The sequence below is a fragment of the Selaginella moellendorffii genome, unplaced genomic scaffold, assembly GCF_000143415.4.
Source record: "Selaginella moellendorffii unplaced genomic scaffold, v1.0 SELMOscaffold_24, whole genome shotgun sequence".
NCBI classification, from domain to species: domain Eukaryota; kingdom Viridiplantae; phylum Streptophyta; class Lycopodiopsida; order Selaginellales; family Selaginellaceae; genus Selaginella; species Selaginella moellendorffii.
The window spans coordinates 167,373-187,168 of NW_003314285.1; the positions used below are offsets into that span (position 1 = coordinate 167,373).

Here is a 19,796-nt window from a genome sequence, read left to right on the forward strand (position 1 = left end):
GGATGCCAAGTGGGCTGCGTGTGGGTGGCAGAGTGGGCGGCAAAGTTGGCGGTGAAGTTACAAACTGGGTGTGTCTTGAAGTGGACACCGATGCACACGAGCGCGATGCGAGCGCGAGTGTGATGCAAGCGCGAGTGGACGCCGATGCACACGAGAAACCTGTAGAGAAGGTAGATGAGCGCGAATGTGAGCGTGATCGCGAGTGGGAGCGCGATGCGAGCGCGAGTACGAAGCAAAATGCAAAACCTAACCTCACACGTGCGAAATGTCACGACGGTTGGTAATCCCGCAACGTCATCATTCCTCGGACTTGGGCGCCACCATTAATTTCTGGATCGCCGCGCGCATGCATGCACGTGAAATCCAAAAGAAATCCGCAACGTCATCATTCCTCGGACTGCATGCACGCGAAATCCAAAAGAAAGATCATGATTGGGATATCATTTAATACCCTCGCTATATTTATACCATGCATGATTGGATATTCCAAAGCATCTTGTATTTCCAAAAATGCCAGATGTTCAAGTAAATAAAGAATGGTATACAATGTCCTTCTTGATGACCCTGCAAAGAAGCATCTCGATCGGACACCACATGAGACCACACAAGCCTTACAATGTTTCAGGGGCATTTGCCATAGATCCGACCGTTATTTTGCTCCAAGATTCTACAGTTTGGTGTGCATTGACCTTTCCATTGACACTGCAAAGGGACATCACAATCAGATGCGGGATCACAAGAAACCAACTTCACTAACTCTGGTTTCACGAAGATCTACGTAAAAAGTTATGAAATGAAAGGACCCTCTCTATTGAAATGTGTTTATGGTCCTAGGGGCATTGTGATATATCAAAGGATTTTGCATCAAGTTCTGTATTTGCATGTTTATCAAGCTACTGAATTGCTAAACCCTAAACCCTAAACATGTGGCAAATGCTGCGTGAAGAAAGATGCCCTTTCTGGGCAAATGCTGTAAGAGGCAGATGCCGAGCAGATGTATCTCAGGCTAGCGAAGGGGACAAACGAAAGCTAGCTATAAACATGACGGGATGCAAATAGATTACTAGGCTAGTCCTACGAAAATCAAAAACCATAATTGAAAACATTGAAAATGCAAAAAGAAAGGTTTATAATATTTTTTAATTTTAATCAACCAAAGGAATGTAAGTAGGGCATGTGTTTGTAAGTTTAAAAATGCCTCAACCACTTAAATTCCCAAGTAAATAAAGCTGTTTCTATTTTTGGTACAGGTAAACTTTATAGCGTGTGGGCTCATGCAATTTTGAACCCAAAAATGCACCAAAAAATGCTCGACTAGCATTATTCTTTGAATGGCATGTGGCTTTATATTGCCATAAATGGACGTACACACACAGCATAACTATTCCTTTACACGGCGAATAATCTTGGCGCGGATCGCTGACATGGCATGGCAAAGTTCGAATCACTGACATGGCACAGCTGGATCAAGGCAAGGACATGATGTGACAAAGTTCAACCTCCGACAGCAAAGTCTAGAAGCTACTCAGTTTGAAATTTGTCAGAGGAATCATAAGATCTGGTTTGTCAGAGGATTTGATGTGACGTTCAAGCATGTGTTATTTTTGAATTCTCGAACTCATTCCTAGGTCTATCATTTTTGTGCGCCGTGTTCTTGGTTCCGCTGAGCGCAATGAGCACTGCTTGTGTAAGCGGCGTTGTGAGCTGTGGTTTATGCGTCTACGAGCGGTTGTGGCATTGCGAGCGCCATTGCGAGCGGCAATTTATGCGAGTGGCAATTTGTGCGAGCGGCGCTACGAGCAGTTGCGGTGTTGCAAGCGGCTCTACGAGTAGTTGCGGTGTTGCAAGCGGCACTGTCTTTGGTGTGGCTACCGCTTCCTCTTGATATTCGGCACTTGTGCTTCCTGGTATGTTCACCATGGAATGGCTTAGGACCACATTTAGAAATGGCATTAGGCCACATGCCATCTTGGGCCCTTGCAATTTCATGGCTAGCGTATTGTCATGTATGTTTTTACTTGCCTGCAGCTGTGTGTATATCAAGATGGCATGAGGCCTTATGCCATCTTTGGCCCCTGCTAGCCTATTGCCATATTCCTTTTGCCTTGCTGCAACTATATATATTTTTGTATGGGTGACTAGTCACGCACACAAAAATATATACAGTTGCAGCAAGGTAAAAGGAATATAGCAACAGGCTAGCAGGGGCCAAAGATAGCATGAGGCTTCATGCCATTAGTGGTACCACTAATGGCATCAGGGCTCATGCCAATTTTGTGAATGCGAAATTTCACGTGGGTGTCAATAGCATGTTTGAATAATGGCATGTGGCCTCATGCTATTGAGGTTGTTTGGTATGTTATGATTTAGGCCATTCTCCAATCATTTTTTGTATGGTCTTAACTTCTTTTCTGCACTTTCAGAATGGCCTCCGCAAGTGCGACGCATGTTCCCTCCGTGGATCTTAAGAACCATGCTACATGGATTCAGGCAAAGGTGTTTCTAAACAACCCCGAGGGGGAGGTGGTAGCTGAGGGCTTAGCCACAGTTGTCGATCCAAGAGATGCGGTTGCTAATCAAGAATTGGGCTGGGATGATATTGGAATTGCGATTTTAGAGGTTGTTGACACAGAAGAAAACAGTCTGACTATTGGAAGCATTGTGCGGTGGAAATTGAGGCACTTAGTGTTTGAGAATGTGAAGGATTCACAATCAAACACCACTACAACTGATGACAGAACATCTCTTCATGGGAAAAGAAAGTACACCTTCCTAAAGCGCAGCCAAAGGGATCTGAGCAACAAACCGAAAAGGCAGAAAATGGCGATGGAGGTTCGAATGGTCTCGATAGTTGCTTATTGCAAGAGGAGGTGTTGTCAACATGCTGATTGGGATGCTATTGAAGAGGAGAGAGCAAGATACAAGACATTGTCCTGGAAGGCAGCTCGCAATTTTGTGTATGAGGTATTACGGTCATCTGTTGATGCTTCAGAACATCAGGTGGGGGGCATGGTCTTCCAGAGGGGTTTGGTCTGCATGAAGGCATGGAGAATCATTTATGGAGTCCCTTGAACCACATTCTACAGAATCAAAATTGAGTTCGAGGAACAAAGGGTTCAATAGGCAGTCCATGGGAACGACGGTACTCACAAAACCAGGGGTCATGTTGTATATGGAGAGGCAATCTTCAAGAGGTTTGTCGAGACATGTAGTGAGCAGCAACCACATAAAACCCGCCTCTTGGAAGATGGAACTCGAGACACCCAACGAGTTCTCCCTTCCATGTATACCAAGGGGGCCATATTGGAAGATGTGAATCGGGAACTCCAGAGTAATGGCTACAGGAAGCTGAGACAATCTAGATTTAGTAGATTGTGGAGCAACAGATTCAGGGATGTGAGTATAGGAAAGTACTCCAGCTTTTCAAAGTGTGACGAGTGCACTGCTATCAAAATGTCTTTGTCGAAGAATTCTTGCATCGCTCAAGAGCGAGAGACGTTGGTTAGAAGGCGGCTCAACCACAACATCGAGCAGAGAAGCTGCAGGACTGTATATTATCATAACAGGATTCTCTCCATGGAGAGACCTGACTCTTACCTCTGCATCATCCACGACAAAATGGACCAAAAAAAGACGTGCTTACCTCGACTCAATCCTGCCCCCAAAGCAATCTCTTCATCCATGCAGCTGCCTGTGTCTCTGTTTGGCATAATCACTCATGGGCATGGTGCCTAGAACTATGGGAACTTCTTTGTACCTCTATGGGGTGGCGGGGGTGCAAACATGATGATTGCGTCCCTAGCAAAACACTTAAGGTCTCTGCAAAGTGCGCAAACTGAGCTGAACGGCCAACCCTTGCATAAGGCCCTTGTCGATCGAACCCCATACAGGGTTCAGCTGGAGGAGGAGCAAAGGCTTGCAGTATCGCGTGGGGCCCCATGCCATCCCAGTGAATATGTTGGCCGTCAGATTGTAGGGTTATCACGTGAGGCCTCATGCCATTCCGATGAGGCTGGTCGCCCGGTGAATGCACAGCCTCATCCAAACGAAGCAGAATCTCAAGGAAGTTCTTGCGGCCGATGTGGCCTTCCACCCCATCTTCTGCTCCAAACAGAAAATGCTGGCAGTGAGAACAAAAACATGTACGTCTTCGCATACTTGGCGATGCTTGTTGCCAAAGGCATATTTGAAACGGTTACATTTGGCTTTCTCATGGTTGGGCACACTCATGAAGACATCGATGCCATGTTCAGTCACCTGGCAGAGTCCCTCCGACAATCCAATGTCCTCACCCTCCCACAACTCTACGATGAATTCCAAAATTGCATCAAAGGCACTGTTGAAGCTGCACTTGTGACAGAGGTTCCAGACTTTAAGGGGTTTGTAAGAGGCTACATCAGGGACGGATCCGAAACGCTGATTGGCCACTCCAAGCCTCTTCAGTTTCATTTCAGCATGCGTGACGGTGCTCCAGTGATGAGGTACAAGATGAGAGAATGGGACACAGTGTGGCTGCCAGTGGACGGCATTGAACTCTTCAAGAGAGATCCCATAACTAGGGAACCTATGATTCCTCAGGCTTCCCCACGACCGATACACCCGGATGGACTCAAAGACCAGGAAAGTATAGTGGCCGGGATTAGACAGCATATTGCCTTCTGGAAGAGGGGGTTGGTGTTTGGTGGAGAATCCTATTTTTAGAGGTGCAAGCCTTTGCTCGAATATTGGGAGAAGATTATATCTGCTATCCAAAATGGGCCGGTTGTATATGAAGAATTGGAAGAGTCCTTTTGGCCAGAACCCAGAGCACCAGATAGTAGCGGAACAATGTCCTCTGGAAATGTAGTGACAGATAACGATGTTGAGGATCACTATTGTGGGCCGAGGAACAAGAAGCCGAATTCAGCATTCAATCCAGTACAGGTCTGCAAAGGAATGGTCGTGCTTGTCAGACCCAGTAATAAAAAACAAATGATATAGGTGGGGCGCTGCATCACTGATGCAGAGGAGGACGCGGAAACTAACTCCTTCAATGTAACTGTGGAGTGGTTCAAGCCAAGTTCCGGATATACGAAGGATTGCCTAGAAAAGAGATGGGTGCTGAATCCAAGGGATCCCAGCATGAGCATATCGGTGGATAATGTTGTGCATGGTTGGATGCGGAAGCAGAGTGCCACCATCACCTTGCCAGACCATGCAAGAGATGCAGCAAGAGCATTCATAACCCGGGTTCAAGGTGAGATTCATTAATATTCCTTTACTAAATTTCTAATGTATTTTATTTCAAGGTGAACAATCCGAATCTGAATCAGAGGAGGCGTGATGGCATGTGGCCTTACGCCATTCTTAGGTGAGATGATACAAATAACAAGTATAAATTCTTAGTTGTTCTAGCAAATCTTACTTAAAGTTCAAGGTGAACAAGCCGAATATGAATTCATCGGATTGTTATAACAAATTGCGAGGTGATGGCATGAGGCGATACGCCATTTGAGAGTGGTAGCCATTCCTATATGAGGTGAGTGAAATATTTATTAGAAATACCTCATTCAATTGTGCACTTCTAAATCTTGGTCCACTCAGTACTGTTTGCATGTTTTTATTTTAATTCTTTCTCTAAAATGTTATTTAGCATGTGGCTTCATGCCATTGCTCTCCACAATCATGCATTGAATTTTTCTATCCTTGCATAATACTTCTCCATATATATAGCATGTGCGCACATGTGATATGGTTCATTAGGCCTGATATAGTGTGTGAGGTAAAACAAAGATGATGTGACATATGCATTTACCAATCACACGTGTATAAATCTAATAATATGGCGTGTGGCCCATATTAATGGCACATAAACCCATATTGTGGGCTTACGTGCTTTATGTACCATCATTCCCTTGCAGCGTGTGTGTTGGTTTCCTTTTATAACACAACAAACTCCATATTTTAGGGTGAAGAGCGTTCTCATGGCAAGCACAAAATCTGTAAGTGAGGCAGATAAGGAGACGAAGAAGGAGATAGGTGAAGATCTAGAATATATAAGTCTTCCAAACTCCCCGTACTATACTCCAGGTGATCATTTTTCTGAACAAACAGCAACATTAACAACTATCGAGAACGCCCCAGTAACGTCAGAGACAACAATCCAAAGCAAAACAACTGACCCGGAGAAGGATGATAGTACCGCTGAGAGTACCAAAAAGGAGGTGTCCACTAGCGCTTAGGCTTATAATGGCGTGTGCCCTCATGCCATTTACTTGATCACCAAATACCTTTTTCCCTTTGCACTAGTATATCTTAATACCGGTCTGAGAAATAGAATGGCATGTGCCCTCAGGCCTTTTACTAAATCACCTTTGAAAGAAATGCAAGCCTCTATGTCGTAAAAAAAAGGTACTAGAGAAATTCCTTAATAATATGAATGTTATTTAGTTTCATGAAAATACACTAAGGGTCAAATGAGTTAAATGACTTCTCCAGACTAGCAATGCCTCTTGCTACACCTTCACAATTAGATTTGTTAGAAAAAGATAACATTGAATAATATCTAAATGTTCTCACCATTAAGTTATATGTCTGGCTAATAGGAATGACGTTCATCTTGGAAAGCTCACCACACGCTCAATGAACAAACAAATAGTGTGTGCGCGCATGCCATCGCTCTTCTTTAGCTTCAGATTCGGCTTGTTCACCTTGACAATGAGATTTATTATACAACCAGATGGACTCAGTCTGGACACAAAGTCACCGCGCTAGTCACCATGCCCCAGATATATCTAGCTCCTGGACAAAAAACATATAATTTCACGTCATTTTCAAATACTTGAAAATTTGTACCTAGTCCCATTTTACTGAATAAATCCCACTTTAACGAAATAGAGCATTCTGGGACTTCCTCACCATGTGACTATATCCTTAGTCACTACACTAGAGGACCGCTCCTCCTCCTTTCCCTCATTTGGGACTCCGGGACAACATTTTGGAATACCGTGGGCCTACGCGAGCCCCGTGGGTACTCTCCCCACCTTTCGCCTTTAGGTGCTCTAGCCATGGGCTTAGAGCGAGGTTCTGTTGAGCCACGCCTGGTATCTAAGTAGGTAGTGCCACCCACACTTGGACTGGGAGCATCGGCCAGTCGATCTCCCGGGGGAACTAGAGCCGGCTCTTGAATACTTCACCAAGCTACCCCACTTGTCAGTCCGTATTCACTCTAGTCTTGGACTTCCCAGTGGTCAGTTCATCACCCAACATTGGGTCTGGCCTTCCTGGGCCAAACTAGCCTTTCCTGGCCAAACTGGCTCCACTGCAGTCCTCCCCCTTACTATACTTTTGGAGCTCACCAAACCCCCCAGGGTCTGGGAGACGGACGCTTTGGGCTTTCACCCTCTCAGACTCAAACTCGGACTCGGACTCGGACTTGGACTCAAACTCGGACTCAGACTCGGACTCGGGCTCGGGCTTGGGCTAGGTCTCGGCCTTGGCCTCGGTCTCGGTCTCGGTCTCGGTCTCGGTCTCGGTCTCAGTCTTGGTCTCGGTCTCGGTCTCGATCCCGGTCTCGGTCTCAACCTCGGACTCCATCTTGGGTCCTTCTCGGACTCCATCTCAGGTCTATCTCAGACTCCATCTCGGGTCCATCTCGGACTCCATCTCGGACTCCATCTCAGGTCTATCTCAGACTCCATCTCGGTCCATCTCGGACTGCATCTCGGATTCCACCTCAGACTCCATCTCGGACTCCATCTCAGACTCCACCTCGGACTCCATCTCGGACTCCACCTCGGACTCCATCTCAGACTCCACCTCGGACTCCATCTCGGACTCCACCTCGGACTCCATCTCGGACTCCGTCTCAGTCCATCTCGGACTCCACTTTGGACTCCAACTCGGGTCCATCTTGGACACTTCCACGTGTCATGTGTTGGTCCTTTTGGGTCCCTTTTTGGAGCCTCGCTTATTGCTCGCTTCGTGCTTGTTCCTCGAGCACTTTGTTAGGAGTTCCACTCCCGCTCTCGACCTTTCAAGTCGGAGCTTTTAGTCCAAACGTGTTATGCTCGTTTGGCTTTCGCTTTGGCCACTACCATATGGCGCCCTTCCGGCTCCACTTTGGGGCTTAGGGATTTTGTGTCTCACATTGGAGCCTTTTAGTCCAAACGTGTTATGCTTATTTGGCTTTCGCTTCGGCCACTACCACGTGGCACCCTTTCAGCTCCACTTTAGGGCTTAGGGATATGTGTCTCACAACTGCCCAAGGCTCTGAAACTCGGGTTCCACACCACTGTCCTTTGGATATGTGGCATGTGACACATGGCATATGGAGGGTTTAGGTTCCGCTTCGTGGTTATCCTATGGTAAATCACCATAGGATAAAGGGTAAAAACCACATATGCTACAACTTGCGAGATGTTAATCAATATGTGGTATGATTTCAGAAGGTCACCCAACTCAATACTATTCAAACCCAATGACACTTAACCCTAAGTATCCCAAAACCTTTAACCAATTGAAAAAGGGAGTGCACTATTCATAGGCACTTTCCCTTTATAAACCTTTATAAATTATTTCTCCAATTGTTCTCTTTGGTTGCTTACAATGGTGTGTCTTGGTTAAGGTGATCAAATGGGAACTTATAAGAGGGTTGCTAGATTAAGCTATGGATAAAGTTGTGAAACACAAATCCCTAAGCCCTAAAGTGGATCTGAAAGGGTGCCATATAATAGTAGTCGAAATGGAAGTCTAACAAGCATAACATGTTTGGACAAAAGGCTTCGACATGGAAAGTCAAGAGTGGGAGTGGAACACCAAACAAAGTGCTCAAGGAATAAGCATGAAGCAATCTGTAAATGAGTCTCTAAAAAGGGATACAAGAAAGATTAATATATGGAAGTGTTAGGAACAAGTTTGAGAAGGAGTCTAAGATAGAGTCCGAGATGGAGTTTAAAAAGGAGTCTGAGATAGAGTTTGAAAAGGAGTCCGAAATGGATCCCAAGATGGGATCTGAGGAGTCCAAGAAGGAGTCTAAGATGGAGTCCAAGAAGGACTCGAAATGGAGTCCGAGATGGACTTGAGATGGAATCCGAGATGGATCTGAGATGGAGTATGAGATGGACCCGAGATGGAGTCCGAAGTTGAGTCAGAGATGGACCTAAGATGGAGTACAAGGTCAAGACTGAGACTGAGACCAAGAACAAGACCGAGGCTAAAACCAAGACCAAAACTGATATTGAGACTGAGACCAAGATCGAATTTGAGACCAAGTTTGAGACCGAGTCCAAGTTGGAGTTAGAGTTCGAGTCCAAGTCCGAGTCTGAGGGTGAAAGCCCAAAGCATTCATCTCCTAGAGCCTAGGGGGTTTGGTGAGCTCCAAAAGTATAGTAAGGGGAGGACTCTAGTGAAGCCAGTTTGGCCAAAAAAAGGCTAGTGTGACCAAAAAAGGTTATACTTATGTGTTGGGTGATAATATAACCATTGAAGAGTCCAAGGTTAAAATGAATATGGACAGACAAACAGGGTAGCTTGGTGAAGTGTTTAAGAGCCAACTTTAGCTCCCTTGGGAGATGGAATTGTTGATGGTCCCAATCCAAGTGTGGATGGCACTACCTATTTGGATACCTAATATGGCTCATTAGAACCTCACTTTAGCCATATAGCTGGGGCACCTAAAGGTGGAAGGTGGGGAGAATACCCACGAGGCTTGTGTAGGGCTACAGTGTTTCAAAACGTCATCCCAAATTCCCAGACTGTGGAAAGGAAGAAGAGTAGTCCTCTAATGTAGTGACCAAGGATATAATCATATAGTTGTAAGCCATAAATTTTTCCTTTCCAATTTGCCAGCTTACCTTGTCTATCCGACCAACTCTGCCTTGGCTTGTGCTAAGTTCCCTCGCCAAGGTTCTCGCCTATAGTACCAGCTCCTACTTGGTCCTACTTGGTTTCAGCTACTCACTGCACGAGCAACGGAGTGTTAGCCATCCATCTACGGATTCCCAAATCTCTCCCAATCCCCCTCCCCGGGTTAGACTGGACTTAAGGTTCGGCTACACTCCCCGCAGGCACAAGCAGCCAAGCACACCAAGCCTCCAGATTCCTACCACCCCTTGGTACCACAAGACTTGATCATAGGACCCTCTAAATCCCAAGCCTTGGGTGCAGCACTTGCTTCGGGACGTTGGGGCGAAACACCGTGGCCTAACGGCCCGGTATGGGTACCTCTACCCCCCCCCCACTTCCATCCCGAAGGAAAAGCCCAAGCCCCTAGGAAGGGCGAGGGCCAATGAGCCACAAAGTACTCAAGTGGGGCACCACTCCACATGAGCCGGGAGCACCGCAGTCGATTTCCCTTTCGGGAGTGGGAGCTGCTCTTGAGCACTTCCCTGGGTGGCCCCTCCGGCACCACTCAAGCCCATGCTCACTCCCACCCAAGGCCCCTCAGCCCCAGTCTCAACCTCAAGTCAGTTTGGAAGCACCACTGGAGAGCTCCTTCAAGATTGGTTCCTGGATCTCACTATCCCTACTATACTTTTGGAACCCCCTGCAGCCCCCCCCCCCCCCCCCCCCCCCGTGGGAGACGCACGCTTTGGGCTTTCACCCCTTGACCCGTATTAGTATTTGGACTTAGTCTCTGGCTCGATCTCGGACCCGATTTCGGATCCGACTTCGGATTCGGTCTCGGACTCGATCTCGGACTCGATCTCGGACCCGATCTCGGACTCGATCTCGGACCCGATCTCGGACCCGACCTCGGACCCGACCTCGGACCCGACCTCGGACCCGATTTCGGATCTCGGACTCCGTCTCGAACTCGGTCTTGAACTCGGACTCGAACTCGGTCCCCGAGTCGGTCTCGGACTCGATTCCGGACTCTATCTCGAACTCAGTCCTAGAGTCGGTCTTGGACTCGATCTTCGACTTGGTCCCATCCGATGAACTCTTTGTCATTTTGGTCATGCTTTTGGGGTTCCTTTAGCCTACGACACCTCGGCGAGTTGGTTTCTTACAATAGTGAGGAAGTCCCAGAGGACAGTGGGACTTAATGGTTAGGCCTTTCAGCCTTGCTATTGAGCACCTCTGCACAGCCTAGTGCCTTGATGCAACACCTCAAGCATTTAGTGCATCTAACAAAAGCTTTAAGCATTGCAAAAAGAATTGCAATCAGGAAGCTCATCCTCTTCATCACTAGCCTCCTGGCCAGCAAGCACCATGCCGAAGATTAAGGAGCCAATTGTTCCAATACCATGACCCAGTGCAGTATTGGTGAGCATGGCCGTGGATGAAGAGGGACTTGGTTGGAACAAAAGAAGGGATATTGGGAAAAGGTGTTCCTTATGTCTCCAGACATCTTAAGGGTGCTTGGTCAAGGGATGACCACTCATAAATGGATGGTCCAGTTTTTGAGAAACGGGATTGTGATGTAGGTTGTCTTGGATTACCAATATGACAAGGGTGAATGAGAACAGCCTTAGCGTAACAGGCTGATATGTCTGTAGTACCTTTAGGTGTTAGTCATAGGATCAGACACATGGAGCACTTGGACCAAATGCAAAGGCTAAGTGGCATAGATGCCATGCATAGGGCTAGCATGTCCCCAAGTCCTAAATAAGACTTATAAAGGTTAGGAGTGAAGCTCTTTCAAATAGTCAAAGATGTAGTTAAGTGATTGAAGTAGAATGGAAAATTTAGTCACTAACAAAAGCCCATAGCAAAAAATGTAAAAGAAACATGTTAGGGGTGAATACTCCCTAGACTTGGCAAATAAAGCCTTTCCTTATAAACCAGAAGGATACCCCCAAGAATAAAGGTAGTGATCTTGTATTATTTAGTGCAATAATCAAAGGATAAAAGAAAAGGAGTAATAGCCAAAAATGGGCTTTAGAAATTGTTAGAAGAAATCCAAATGATAAGTTAGGCAAGAAACCACAATGTGATGGATTCTAACAGATTATAAAAATATATATATATTTCCAAGGATGGGATTTCTTAAATGTTCTAATTTGGTAAAAGGTGAAAACTCCAAAAAATGGAGTGACAAGGTAGCCAAATGATAGAGCCATAGATAGTTCTAACATAAATTATGAATAAGTGGAACATAATGACTAAAATGCCACAAAGTAAACGAGGGGATAATGGTGCCCTCAAATATAGAACTTCTTAAGATGGTGAAATGGAGTTTGCATAACATATGCAATACAATGTGTCAAAAATACCTAAGAAATTAACTTGATAAGTCAATATTAAAGTTTTAAAGCATGATAGTTATATTGATAAAGGCTAAGACTACTCTAAAATGAGCCCACAAGTGGTCTAATGGGTCTTTAAGCTAGAGAGACTATGCTCCTTAGAGGGTGGGTAAGGCATGGTGAACCTCCAGTGTTGAACTATTGATAAATAGTGGCTTGGTACAAAAGATGAAAATGGTAATCTATAATTGGGTTACTTTATAAAATCGTTTATCGTTCGATGAAGATATTGAACTTTGTCTATAAGTGATAGAGTTGTAAAATACAAATCCTTAAGCCCCAAAGTGGAGCCAAAAGTAGGCTATGTGGCAATAATCGAAGCAAAAGTCCAATAAGCATAACACGTTTAGACCAAAAGCTTTAACTTATAAAGTCAAGAACAGGAGTAAAACTCCTAAAGAAGGGCTTGAGGAATGATAACAAAATGATCGGTGAGCGAGTCTCTAGAAAGGGACACAAGAGGGACCAACATGTGGCAAGTATGTGACACATGGAAATGCCAGGATTGAGCCTGAGATGGAGTCTGAAATGGAGTTCAAGAAAGAATTCAAAATGGAGCTTGAGGTCAAGTCTAACATAAAAGTCGAGACTAAGCCCAAGATCCTGAAGACTAAAACCAAGACCAAAATTGAGACCAAGTCCAAGTCAGAGTTCAAGACCAAAACCGAATACTAATACAAGTTATGGGGTGAAAGTGCAAAGTGATTGTCCCCTAGGGTGGTGGGGGGTTGTAAAGATTCCAAAAGTAAAGTAGAGAGAGTGTGGGGGTTGGACTCTAGAGGAATTAGTTTGGCTAGGAAATGTCAATATAACCCAAAAAGGTTATACCTACATGATAGGGTGATGATATAACCACTGAAGAGTCTAAGGCTAAAGTGAACATAGATGGACAAATAGAACTCTCTCTTCCTCTCTTTTTCCACAGAACTGGGAAGATGATAAAGTAACTTTGTGAAGTGTTCAAAAGCTAGCTTTATCTCCCTTGGAAGTTCAAATGGTCAATGTTTCCAATCCAAGTGTGGGTGGCACTACCTACTTAGATACCTGGCATGGCTCATCAAAACCTCACTCTAGCCACATGGCTATAACACCTAAGCAGAAAGAGTACCCAAAAGGCTTGTATAGGGCTATAGTGTTTTGAAATGTCATCCCAAAGTCCCGAAGTGTGGAAAAAAAAAAGAGCAATCCTCTTGCGTAATGACCAAAGACATGGTCACATGGTGAAGAAGTTCTAAAGGTCAATAGGACTTGGTTGGGCTTTTAGGCCTTACCTCAATAGTAGTGTTGGTGAGCACTACCATAGATAGAATGGGATTTAATAGAAACTGAAGAGGGATATTAGGGAAGGGTGTTCTCTTATATCTTTGGGCATCCTAAAGATGCTAAGGTGTGGTTATGAGATGACCATTCATGAATGAATGGCCTAGTCTTTGGTTGACAGGTTTGTGGTACATGTGGTTTTAGATTATTAATGAACAAAGGTAAATAGACATAACCTTAAGGTAACAAGTTAATATGTCAATGGTACTTTGGATATCTATAGTAAAATTAAACACGTGAAGCACTTGGACCAAGTATAAAAGATAAAGTGGTGTTGAGGCCACCCATGGAGATAATAAGTCCCTCAGTTGAGAATAGAACTTATAAAGGTCGTGAATGAGACTCTTTCAAGTGGCTAAAAGTGTGGTTAAGTGATTAAAGTAGAATAAAAAAATTAATCACTTACACCAAAGGCCCAACTATTAAGTCTCACTAATCTTTGGGACTGTCAACTATATTGCCAAGCAAAATGGCCTCTAGATTAGTAAGGAGAGGCATCTATCAAGGCATTAAAATGGCATCACTAGAGAGTATCAAGGTGTGGATTGCAAATATGGAGTTGAGTTTCTCCAGCACCATATCAACTCTAGGATGAACTTTCTAACACTTAGTTCTTTATGAGTAAGCTTTTTAAGATAAAACTACATAAAAATTTATTAATATCATTATTTTCTATTATTTCTAATTTAAGAATTATTTTATAGAAATTAAAAGAAGATAAGGAGTTTAAATAAAACTAAATTGGCATTTTATTATATTTCACAGTATAAATGTTTCACATCTTGTAAATTATACTTGTTGAATGAAAACAAATTATATATATTCAGTATGTTTTTAACTAGTTTAATATTTATCAATAAATATTAAATATAATTTTTCAGGATAAATAATATTCAATATTAACTTTATCTATTTAATTTTATGTATTATTACTTGTCAAAATGTTTTTTCCCACTTTAGCTCTTCCCACATTTTATTTATATATTACTATAGAGTTTCTTTATTTTATCATTTTTACACATAATTAGTTTTATGCTGTTTTGATTTTAATTTTTTATTATGTTTTGAATAGAAAATTAAATTACTTAATTTTTAAAATAAAAAAAATTAATTTTTTTTATAATTTTATAGTTGATAATGAGAGTTCTTTTAAATCTCATTCCATGAATTTAGAGAAATCATAATAAATTATTATTGAAGATATTAATAACACTCTTCAAAATATATCAATCATATATTATAATATATAGTACAAGATTTGTAAACAGTTTTTAAGTTAAAATAATGAAATTATAAAAACTTATAATAATAATAAGTAAATAAAAGTGAATTATTTTTCCTGTTAAATTATTTTATCAATACTTCTAGTTCTTACTTTTGTTTTTTATATAATTTGAGAATATAAATTTGATAAATATATTTCATAAATTACAAGTAGAAAATAATGATTTGGATGATTTTATATTTGATTTTGTATCTAGAAGTTCATCCCTTGCATGCTCCACTCGTAAAGACAGAGACCCATCACGTAAAGTGAGTATGCTTCCTGGGTCATAATAACTAAGACATATATTCCATATATCTGTAACAGCTTCTGTAAAGTCATTAAATGTTGATTGGTGGTTCCATCCAATTTGAAGGAAGCAACCCAAAGTTCCAACTCTTGCAGTATAAAATCCAGATGCATATGAACTCTGTACAAAATTATTCCATACCATAGTTACGCATCTACAATATTCCTCAGGATTTGTTGCTCTTCTAAAAGTTCTAATGCATGTTTGAAAGGATTCAGAGGAGTAAGAGTGGGCTACTCTACAACAAATAAATATAAGATATATAAATACAAGAGATTTCCAGAATTTCATATTCTCACTAATAATTTTTATGGAATGCTTTGGGTTTATAAGATCCAAACAGAATAAAACAAAAACACATTAATAATTTCTAATGATAGACAATAATAAGCGTATATTCTTGTTTGTAGTTTTTGGAAAAATTATACTAGCTAAAATTTATAAACCAGATGAACTTCCTCAACACAAACAATCACAAGAGATATTAAAAGGTAGATGCAAACTTTGTCTCTCCTACTGACTCAACAAAAACACGACCGTCGATCACGATCCACACCAACCGAGCCCTCGAGAATCCTGGCGATGAGTACGGCGTCGATGATCTGGTGGTCCAATCTAGCTTGGGTAATGTACAATTGTATTTCAATACAACAAAATTTCCTCTCTAAGTTTGCAGCAGCCCCCCTCCATCTTATTACACTTCCTCGTGGAAATGGCAAAGAATCGCTCTCCTCCTTTTTGCTAACTTTTACCTCCCAAAGCGTTCAAGCTTGGGCCGAACGAGTCAAAAAGTCGTTGACGGCGAGGTTAGCATCGCCGTGAGCAACCGCGTCTTCTGGTTCCGGCATGAACAAGGTGGCAGCGCTTGCCTGTGAAATAGAGGGAAAAACAAACATTGCAATAAATCAGAAAGTGAATCTCTACAAAATCTCTCATCGACAGTACCTTTGCATCGAATTGCCGCTCAGAACTAGCGCTGTCCACGACAACTTGCCCGCCATGAGCTTTCACCCATTCTTCGCACTCGTCGAGCACATCCTTGTCAGCCTGTGCTCCATTTGTGAATCCCAGCGTCCGAGCTATCACTTCCAGAGGTAACGTCGGCCTGTACGACCGAGACATACACCTCAGGGCTTCAAAACGCATCCTCTCCACGTAAAGATCTGCCATATTACTTTCGCGTGAGCACCGCTTTTCTAAACTTCGAAGAGAAGAGGTCTTTACCCATCAAATAGAAGTTGAGATTTGGAGCCGTTTTGTATAGCCGGAAGAACATGATGTAGTTTCCCAGGGCCACGGCACCACGCACGGCTAAAGAGTGCTTAACTGCCTCGTCTTCTCGGGCCTCTGGTGTCAGCCTGTTACGTGGGAAAAAGGTCACTGGAGTTTCTAAACTACTTATAGGACATACCTTGCTATTGATGACAAAAGATCTCGGTTACTTCCATTCTGGAAAATAATATACAACAAGCTGTACGCGGTGAATTCGTTACAGCAACCGGAAATCCCCTCGGAGTAAAGAGTCTTTAGCTGTGTTTGGCACTGAAACCAGCAAGAAAGGATCAATGGCCAGACAAACTACAAAGCAGAATGTATACCTGATTGTATTCTGCCAGGTCACCTGCTTCTAATGCTGCTCGAGCATGAACTTCGTACACCTGTATTATATATTAGCAGTTGCAAAAAGAAAGAAATAAAAAATTCAATCAACCTGGACAGTGAGTTCATTCCGTATTCTCTGTACCGTAAGATCTTGTCGAATTGACTTTAGCTGCTCGCACTTGTAGAAATAGTTTTTGGATGTCGACTCCACCATTTTCAAAGCCTTCGTAAGTACCTCTTCCGGTCTCACCTAAACAAAAAAGCTCGTCAGCACGAGAACTTACAAAAGACCTGAGCTTACAGTTGCTGGGTCAGGAGCAGAGGTCAATCGTAAGTAGCGTTTCTCAATTTCCTGACACGTCCCTTTAATCGTCAATGAGTCCCAGTCGATGTCCTCCACAGCCTGTCCATTCCCATCTCCACAGCTTAGAGCAATCTTCAATGCAGAAGCTCTTCTGTTACTCGCACTGCCACCCCGACCTTTCACAAAACTTTTCACAACCGTGGCGCCACCCTTGCAGTTTTCAAACCGTTTAGACCTTGTCTGACGCCTCTTATTCTCCTCAGGATTTTGAGTTGTTATGGTTCCTAAAGTAACTCCGACCAGCTCAGGGACCTCTTTGTCCTCGCCTGACGCATCTGAATCTTCGTTCAATATCGACTTCCGCGGCCTCTTTCCATTAGGCTTCGTTTTATCCAGCAAGTTTTTCTGCTCCACCTGTTGGCCTTGCACCTGGACTTGCGGTATCTGTCCCTGTATTTGCTGTGGCTGTGGCTGTGGCTGTTGCGGAATTTGAGGATGTTGCAGTGGCTGGAAACCCTTTGGCTTGTTGGCCCACGGACTATCCCGTTTTACCCAGCTCATGGATCCAACCTGTAAGACTCCGTAAGAAATTTCGAGTAGCTTCTTTTAACACTTACGGAACTAGTTTGTTGGTTTAGAAGAAGGGCCTTTCCCATATCCTTCTGAATATTGCTGAGGTTGGCATCATTATTCGGCGTCGCGGGTTCCCATCTGCTCCTGGTCTTTTTGACCGTGAAGGGTTGGTCCCTGTACCCAGACAAGTTAGAAAAGAAAAACAACATACTTCAATCAATATACCCCTTTCCGTCCCCTGTTACACCCGGTAGAGGAAACAGTGGTTCCGTGTCCCAGTTCTTTGTAAATAGCGTACCATCAGATGATGCTTTCGTAATTATCTGCAAGTAACAGAGATTTCATATCATGCATGCAGAAAGACTTCAAAGTGATAGACTTACCTCCTTCATCATCTGCTGGCATACCCCTTTCTGAGCCTCGTTCTTGCACCGCGCCAAAGCTCTTTCAACGTATGCACGCAAGGAAGGAGGAAACATCCCAGGCTAGAGCAAGAACAAAGGAAGCGGCTCAGAGCAAAATAAAAAGCCATGAATAACTACCTTAAGTGCCGCATTCGACACATCAGTTGTGAGGGATTTTCCAGAAGAGACTTTACCGGCAACACTGACGTATGCTGGTGTTTGCGGTAGTGTTTGCGGCATTCTTGGATTCATTTGTATCTGAGGCAGCCAGCCAATGGTAAATAACCATCATCAACCCGTGACCAAATCAGTATACAGACCTTCACCGGGGACTTGAACAGATTTGTCTGCTGAGAGTATGGCTGCTGCAACGGCCGCACTGGCTGTTGGTATGTGTTGGGCTGGCTAGCAGTCGGAGGAACATACTGAGGATGTCCGTTTGTCGCCGAGTTTCCCTGCAGCAAAACAAAGAAACACAATTACAAAACTGCGAACAAAAACTATACACGCACCTGAGATGGCCATGCCGGTGGAGGCTGAGTACCAGGAGGCGGCGGCTGCGTCGTTTGAGAGTATCCCTGGGCAACCACACTGGCGTACGACGAAGGAGGAGGGGCTTGATGAGTCGCGCTAGCTGGAGCAGCTGCCTCGGTCCCTGGAGGACCACTAGTCTCAGTAGCCTGTTGCATGCTCGCATAGTAGTCCCCTGGCTTTTGATACTGTGTCTGGTATGTCCCAGCTGCGCTTGGAGCCGAGTATCCTGGATAGCTTGGATAGTAGCTGCTGCCGGCACTGGTGGCGGCCACGTTGTTGCTGGCGTCGCTCCAGCCATTGTAAGCAGCAGCCTGATAGCTTCCAGTTTGCTGATACACACCATTACCATAATAAGTGCTTGTGCTCGGGTAGGACGTGGGCTGATATGTAGCACCTGAGCTTGCGTAAGGTCCCACGTTTTGAGAGTAAGATTCGTTACCTTGCTGCGCGTAGCCATAGCCATAACTCTGATAATTGGAGCTCGCATAGCCATACTGCTCACTACTTGGATACGTGTAAGTGCTTGGAGCTGTGGCTGCTGCTGGAGTCTTGGCGTCTTGGATGTAGGATGATCCAGGCTCTTGAGTCTCTGCTGGTTGAGCTTGTGTTTGTTGATAAGTTCCATAAGTTGTCGGAGGTGGCGGCGGAGGAGGAGGCACAGCATTCCATGCTGCGGAGCTCGGGAGCGGCGGAGGCGGGGCTGGAGGCGGCGGAGCGGATGGAAGAGGTGGCGGATTTGGAGAAGTGATCACTGTGGTCGTCGCAGTGGTAGCGGAGTTATCAGCCACGCTAGCCTGAGACACAATGGAAAACTACTTTCACTACCGAAGTCCCCAAAAGAAAAAGATGGCTTACCTGTTGGGCCGCTTGAGCTGCGTAGTAGGCGTACCACTGCTGCTGATAGTTTGCATCCGTCGATGGCGTGGAGGAGGAGACTATCGACGCATCCTGGTGATTCCAGCCCCAAGACGCTGCCCCTGCCGCTACCGCAGCGCCATCGCTCACTACGCTTTGCTGAGGATCCCACTCATTGCCCATCGAAGTTCTTCCTTCTCACATTCTCGGAGAGAGGAGAGCAATCCAGAAGTCCTAAACCCTAATTCCGCGAAACCCCTGCGCACTAGGATAGAGATTCCTGCAAGAGCGATCGATTGCTCGAGCCAGTCGCCGATGAATCGCCGTGGCCGCGGTGGTAGCGCCTCTCTCGCGTTGTGCTCGCAGCCCGCTCTAACCCTAATCCTCTATTCCCCGCATT

At 44.4% G+C, this 19,796-nt stretch overlaps 1 protein-coding gene across 2 annotated transcripts; it reads right to left on the reverse strand.

Annotated features, from left to right (window-relative positions):
- Window positions 1-15,730: 15,730 nt before the first annotated feature.
- On the reverse strand, window positions 15,731-19,774 carry LOC9657368 (SAC3 family protein A). Of its 2 annotated transcripts, XM_024679270.1 has the most exons (15): window positions 19,397-19,774; window positions 18,981-19,335; window positions 18,520-18,935; window positions 18,328-18,462; window positions 18,146-18,265; window positions 17,987-18,088; window positions 17,829-17,926; window positions 17,648-17,777; window positions 17,028-17,600; window positions 16,836-16,976; window positions 16,723-16,782; window positions 16,536-16,666; window positions 16,349-16,482; window positions 16,070-16,287; window positions 15,731-15,993 (listed from the first exon to the last, which is right to left on the reverse strand). In XM_024679270.1, the coding sequence occupies exons 1-15, from the start codon at window positions 19,577-19,579 to the stop codon at window positions 15,889-15,891; spliced, it is 2,901 nt and encodes a 966-aa protein (XP_024535038.1). In that variant the 5' UTR covers window positions 19,580-19,774; the 3' UTR covers window positions 15,731-15,888. The 2 variants fall into 2 exon arrangements, with proteins under 2 accessions (XP_024535038.1, XP_002974360.2); XM_002974314.2 differs by having other exon boundaries at window positions 18,520-19,335.
- Between the last annotated feature and the right edge of the window lie 22 nt (window positions 19,775-19,796).

Bases quoted from the DNA above. Each gene is read 5' to 3' on its own strand.
- LOC9657368 (XM_002974314.2), bottom strand. From the start codon at position 19,579: ATGGGCAATGAGTGGGATCCTCAGCAAAGCGTAGTGAGCGATGGCGCT. The intron at 16,977-17,027 runs GTAAGCTCAGGT...TTTTTTGTTTAG, and splicing joins CTGCTCCTGACCCAGCAACT to GTGAGACCGGAAGAGGTACT. The intron at 16,667-16,722 runs GTATACATTCTG...TGCTGGTTTCAG, and splicing joins ACCTGGCAGAATACAATCAG to TGCCAAACACAGCTAAAGAC.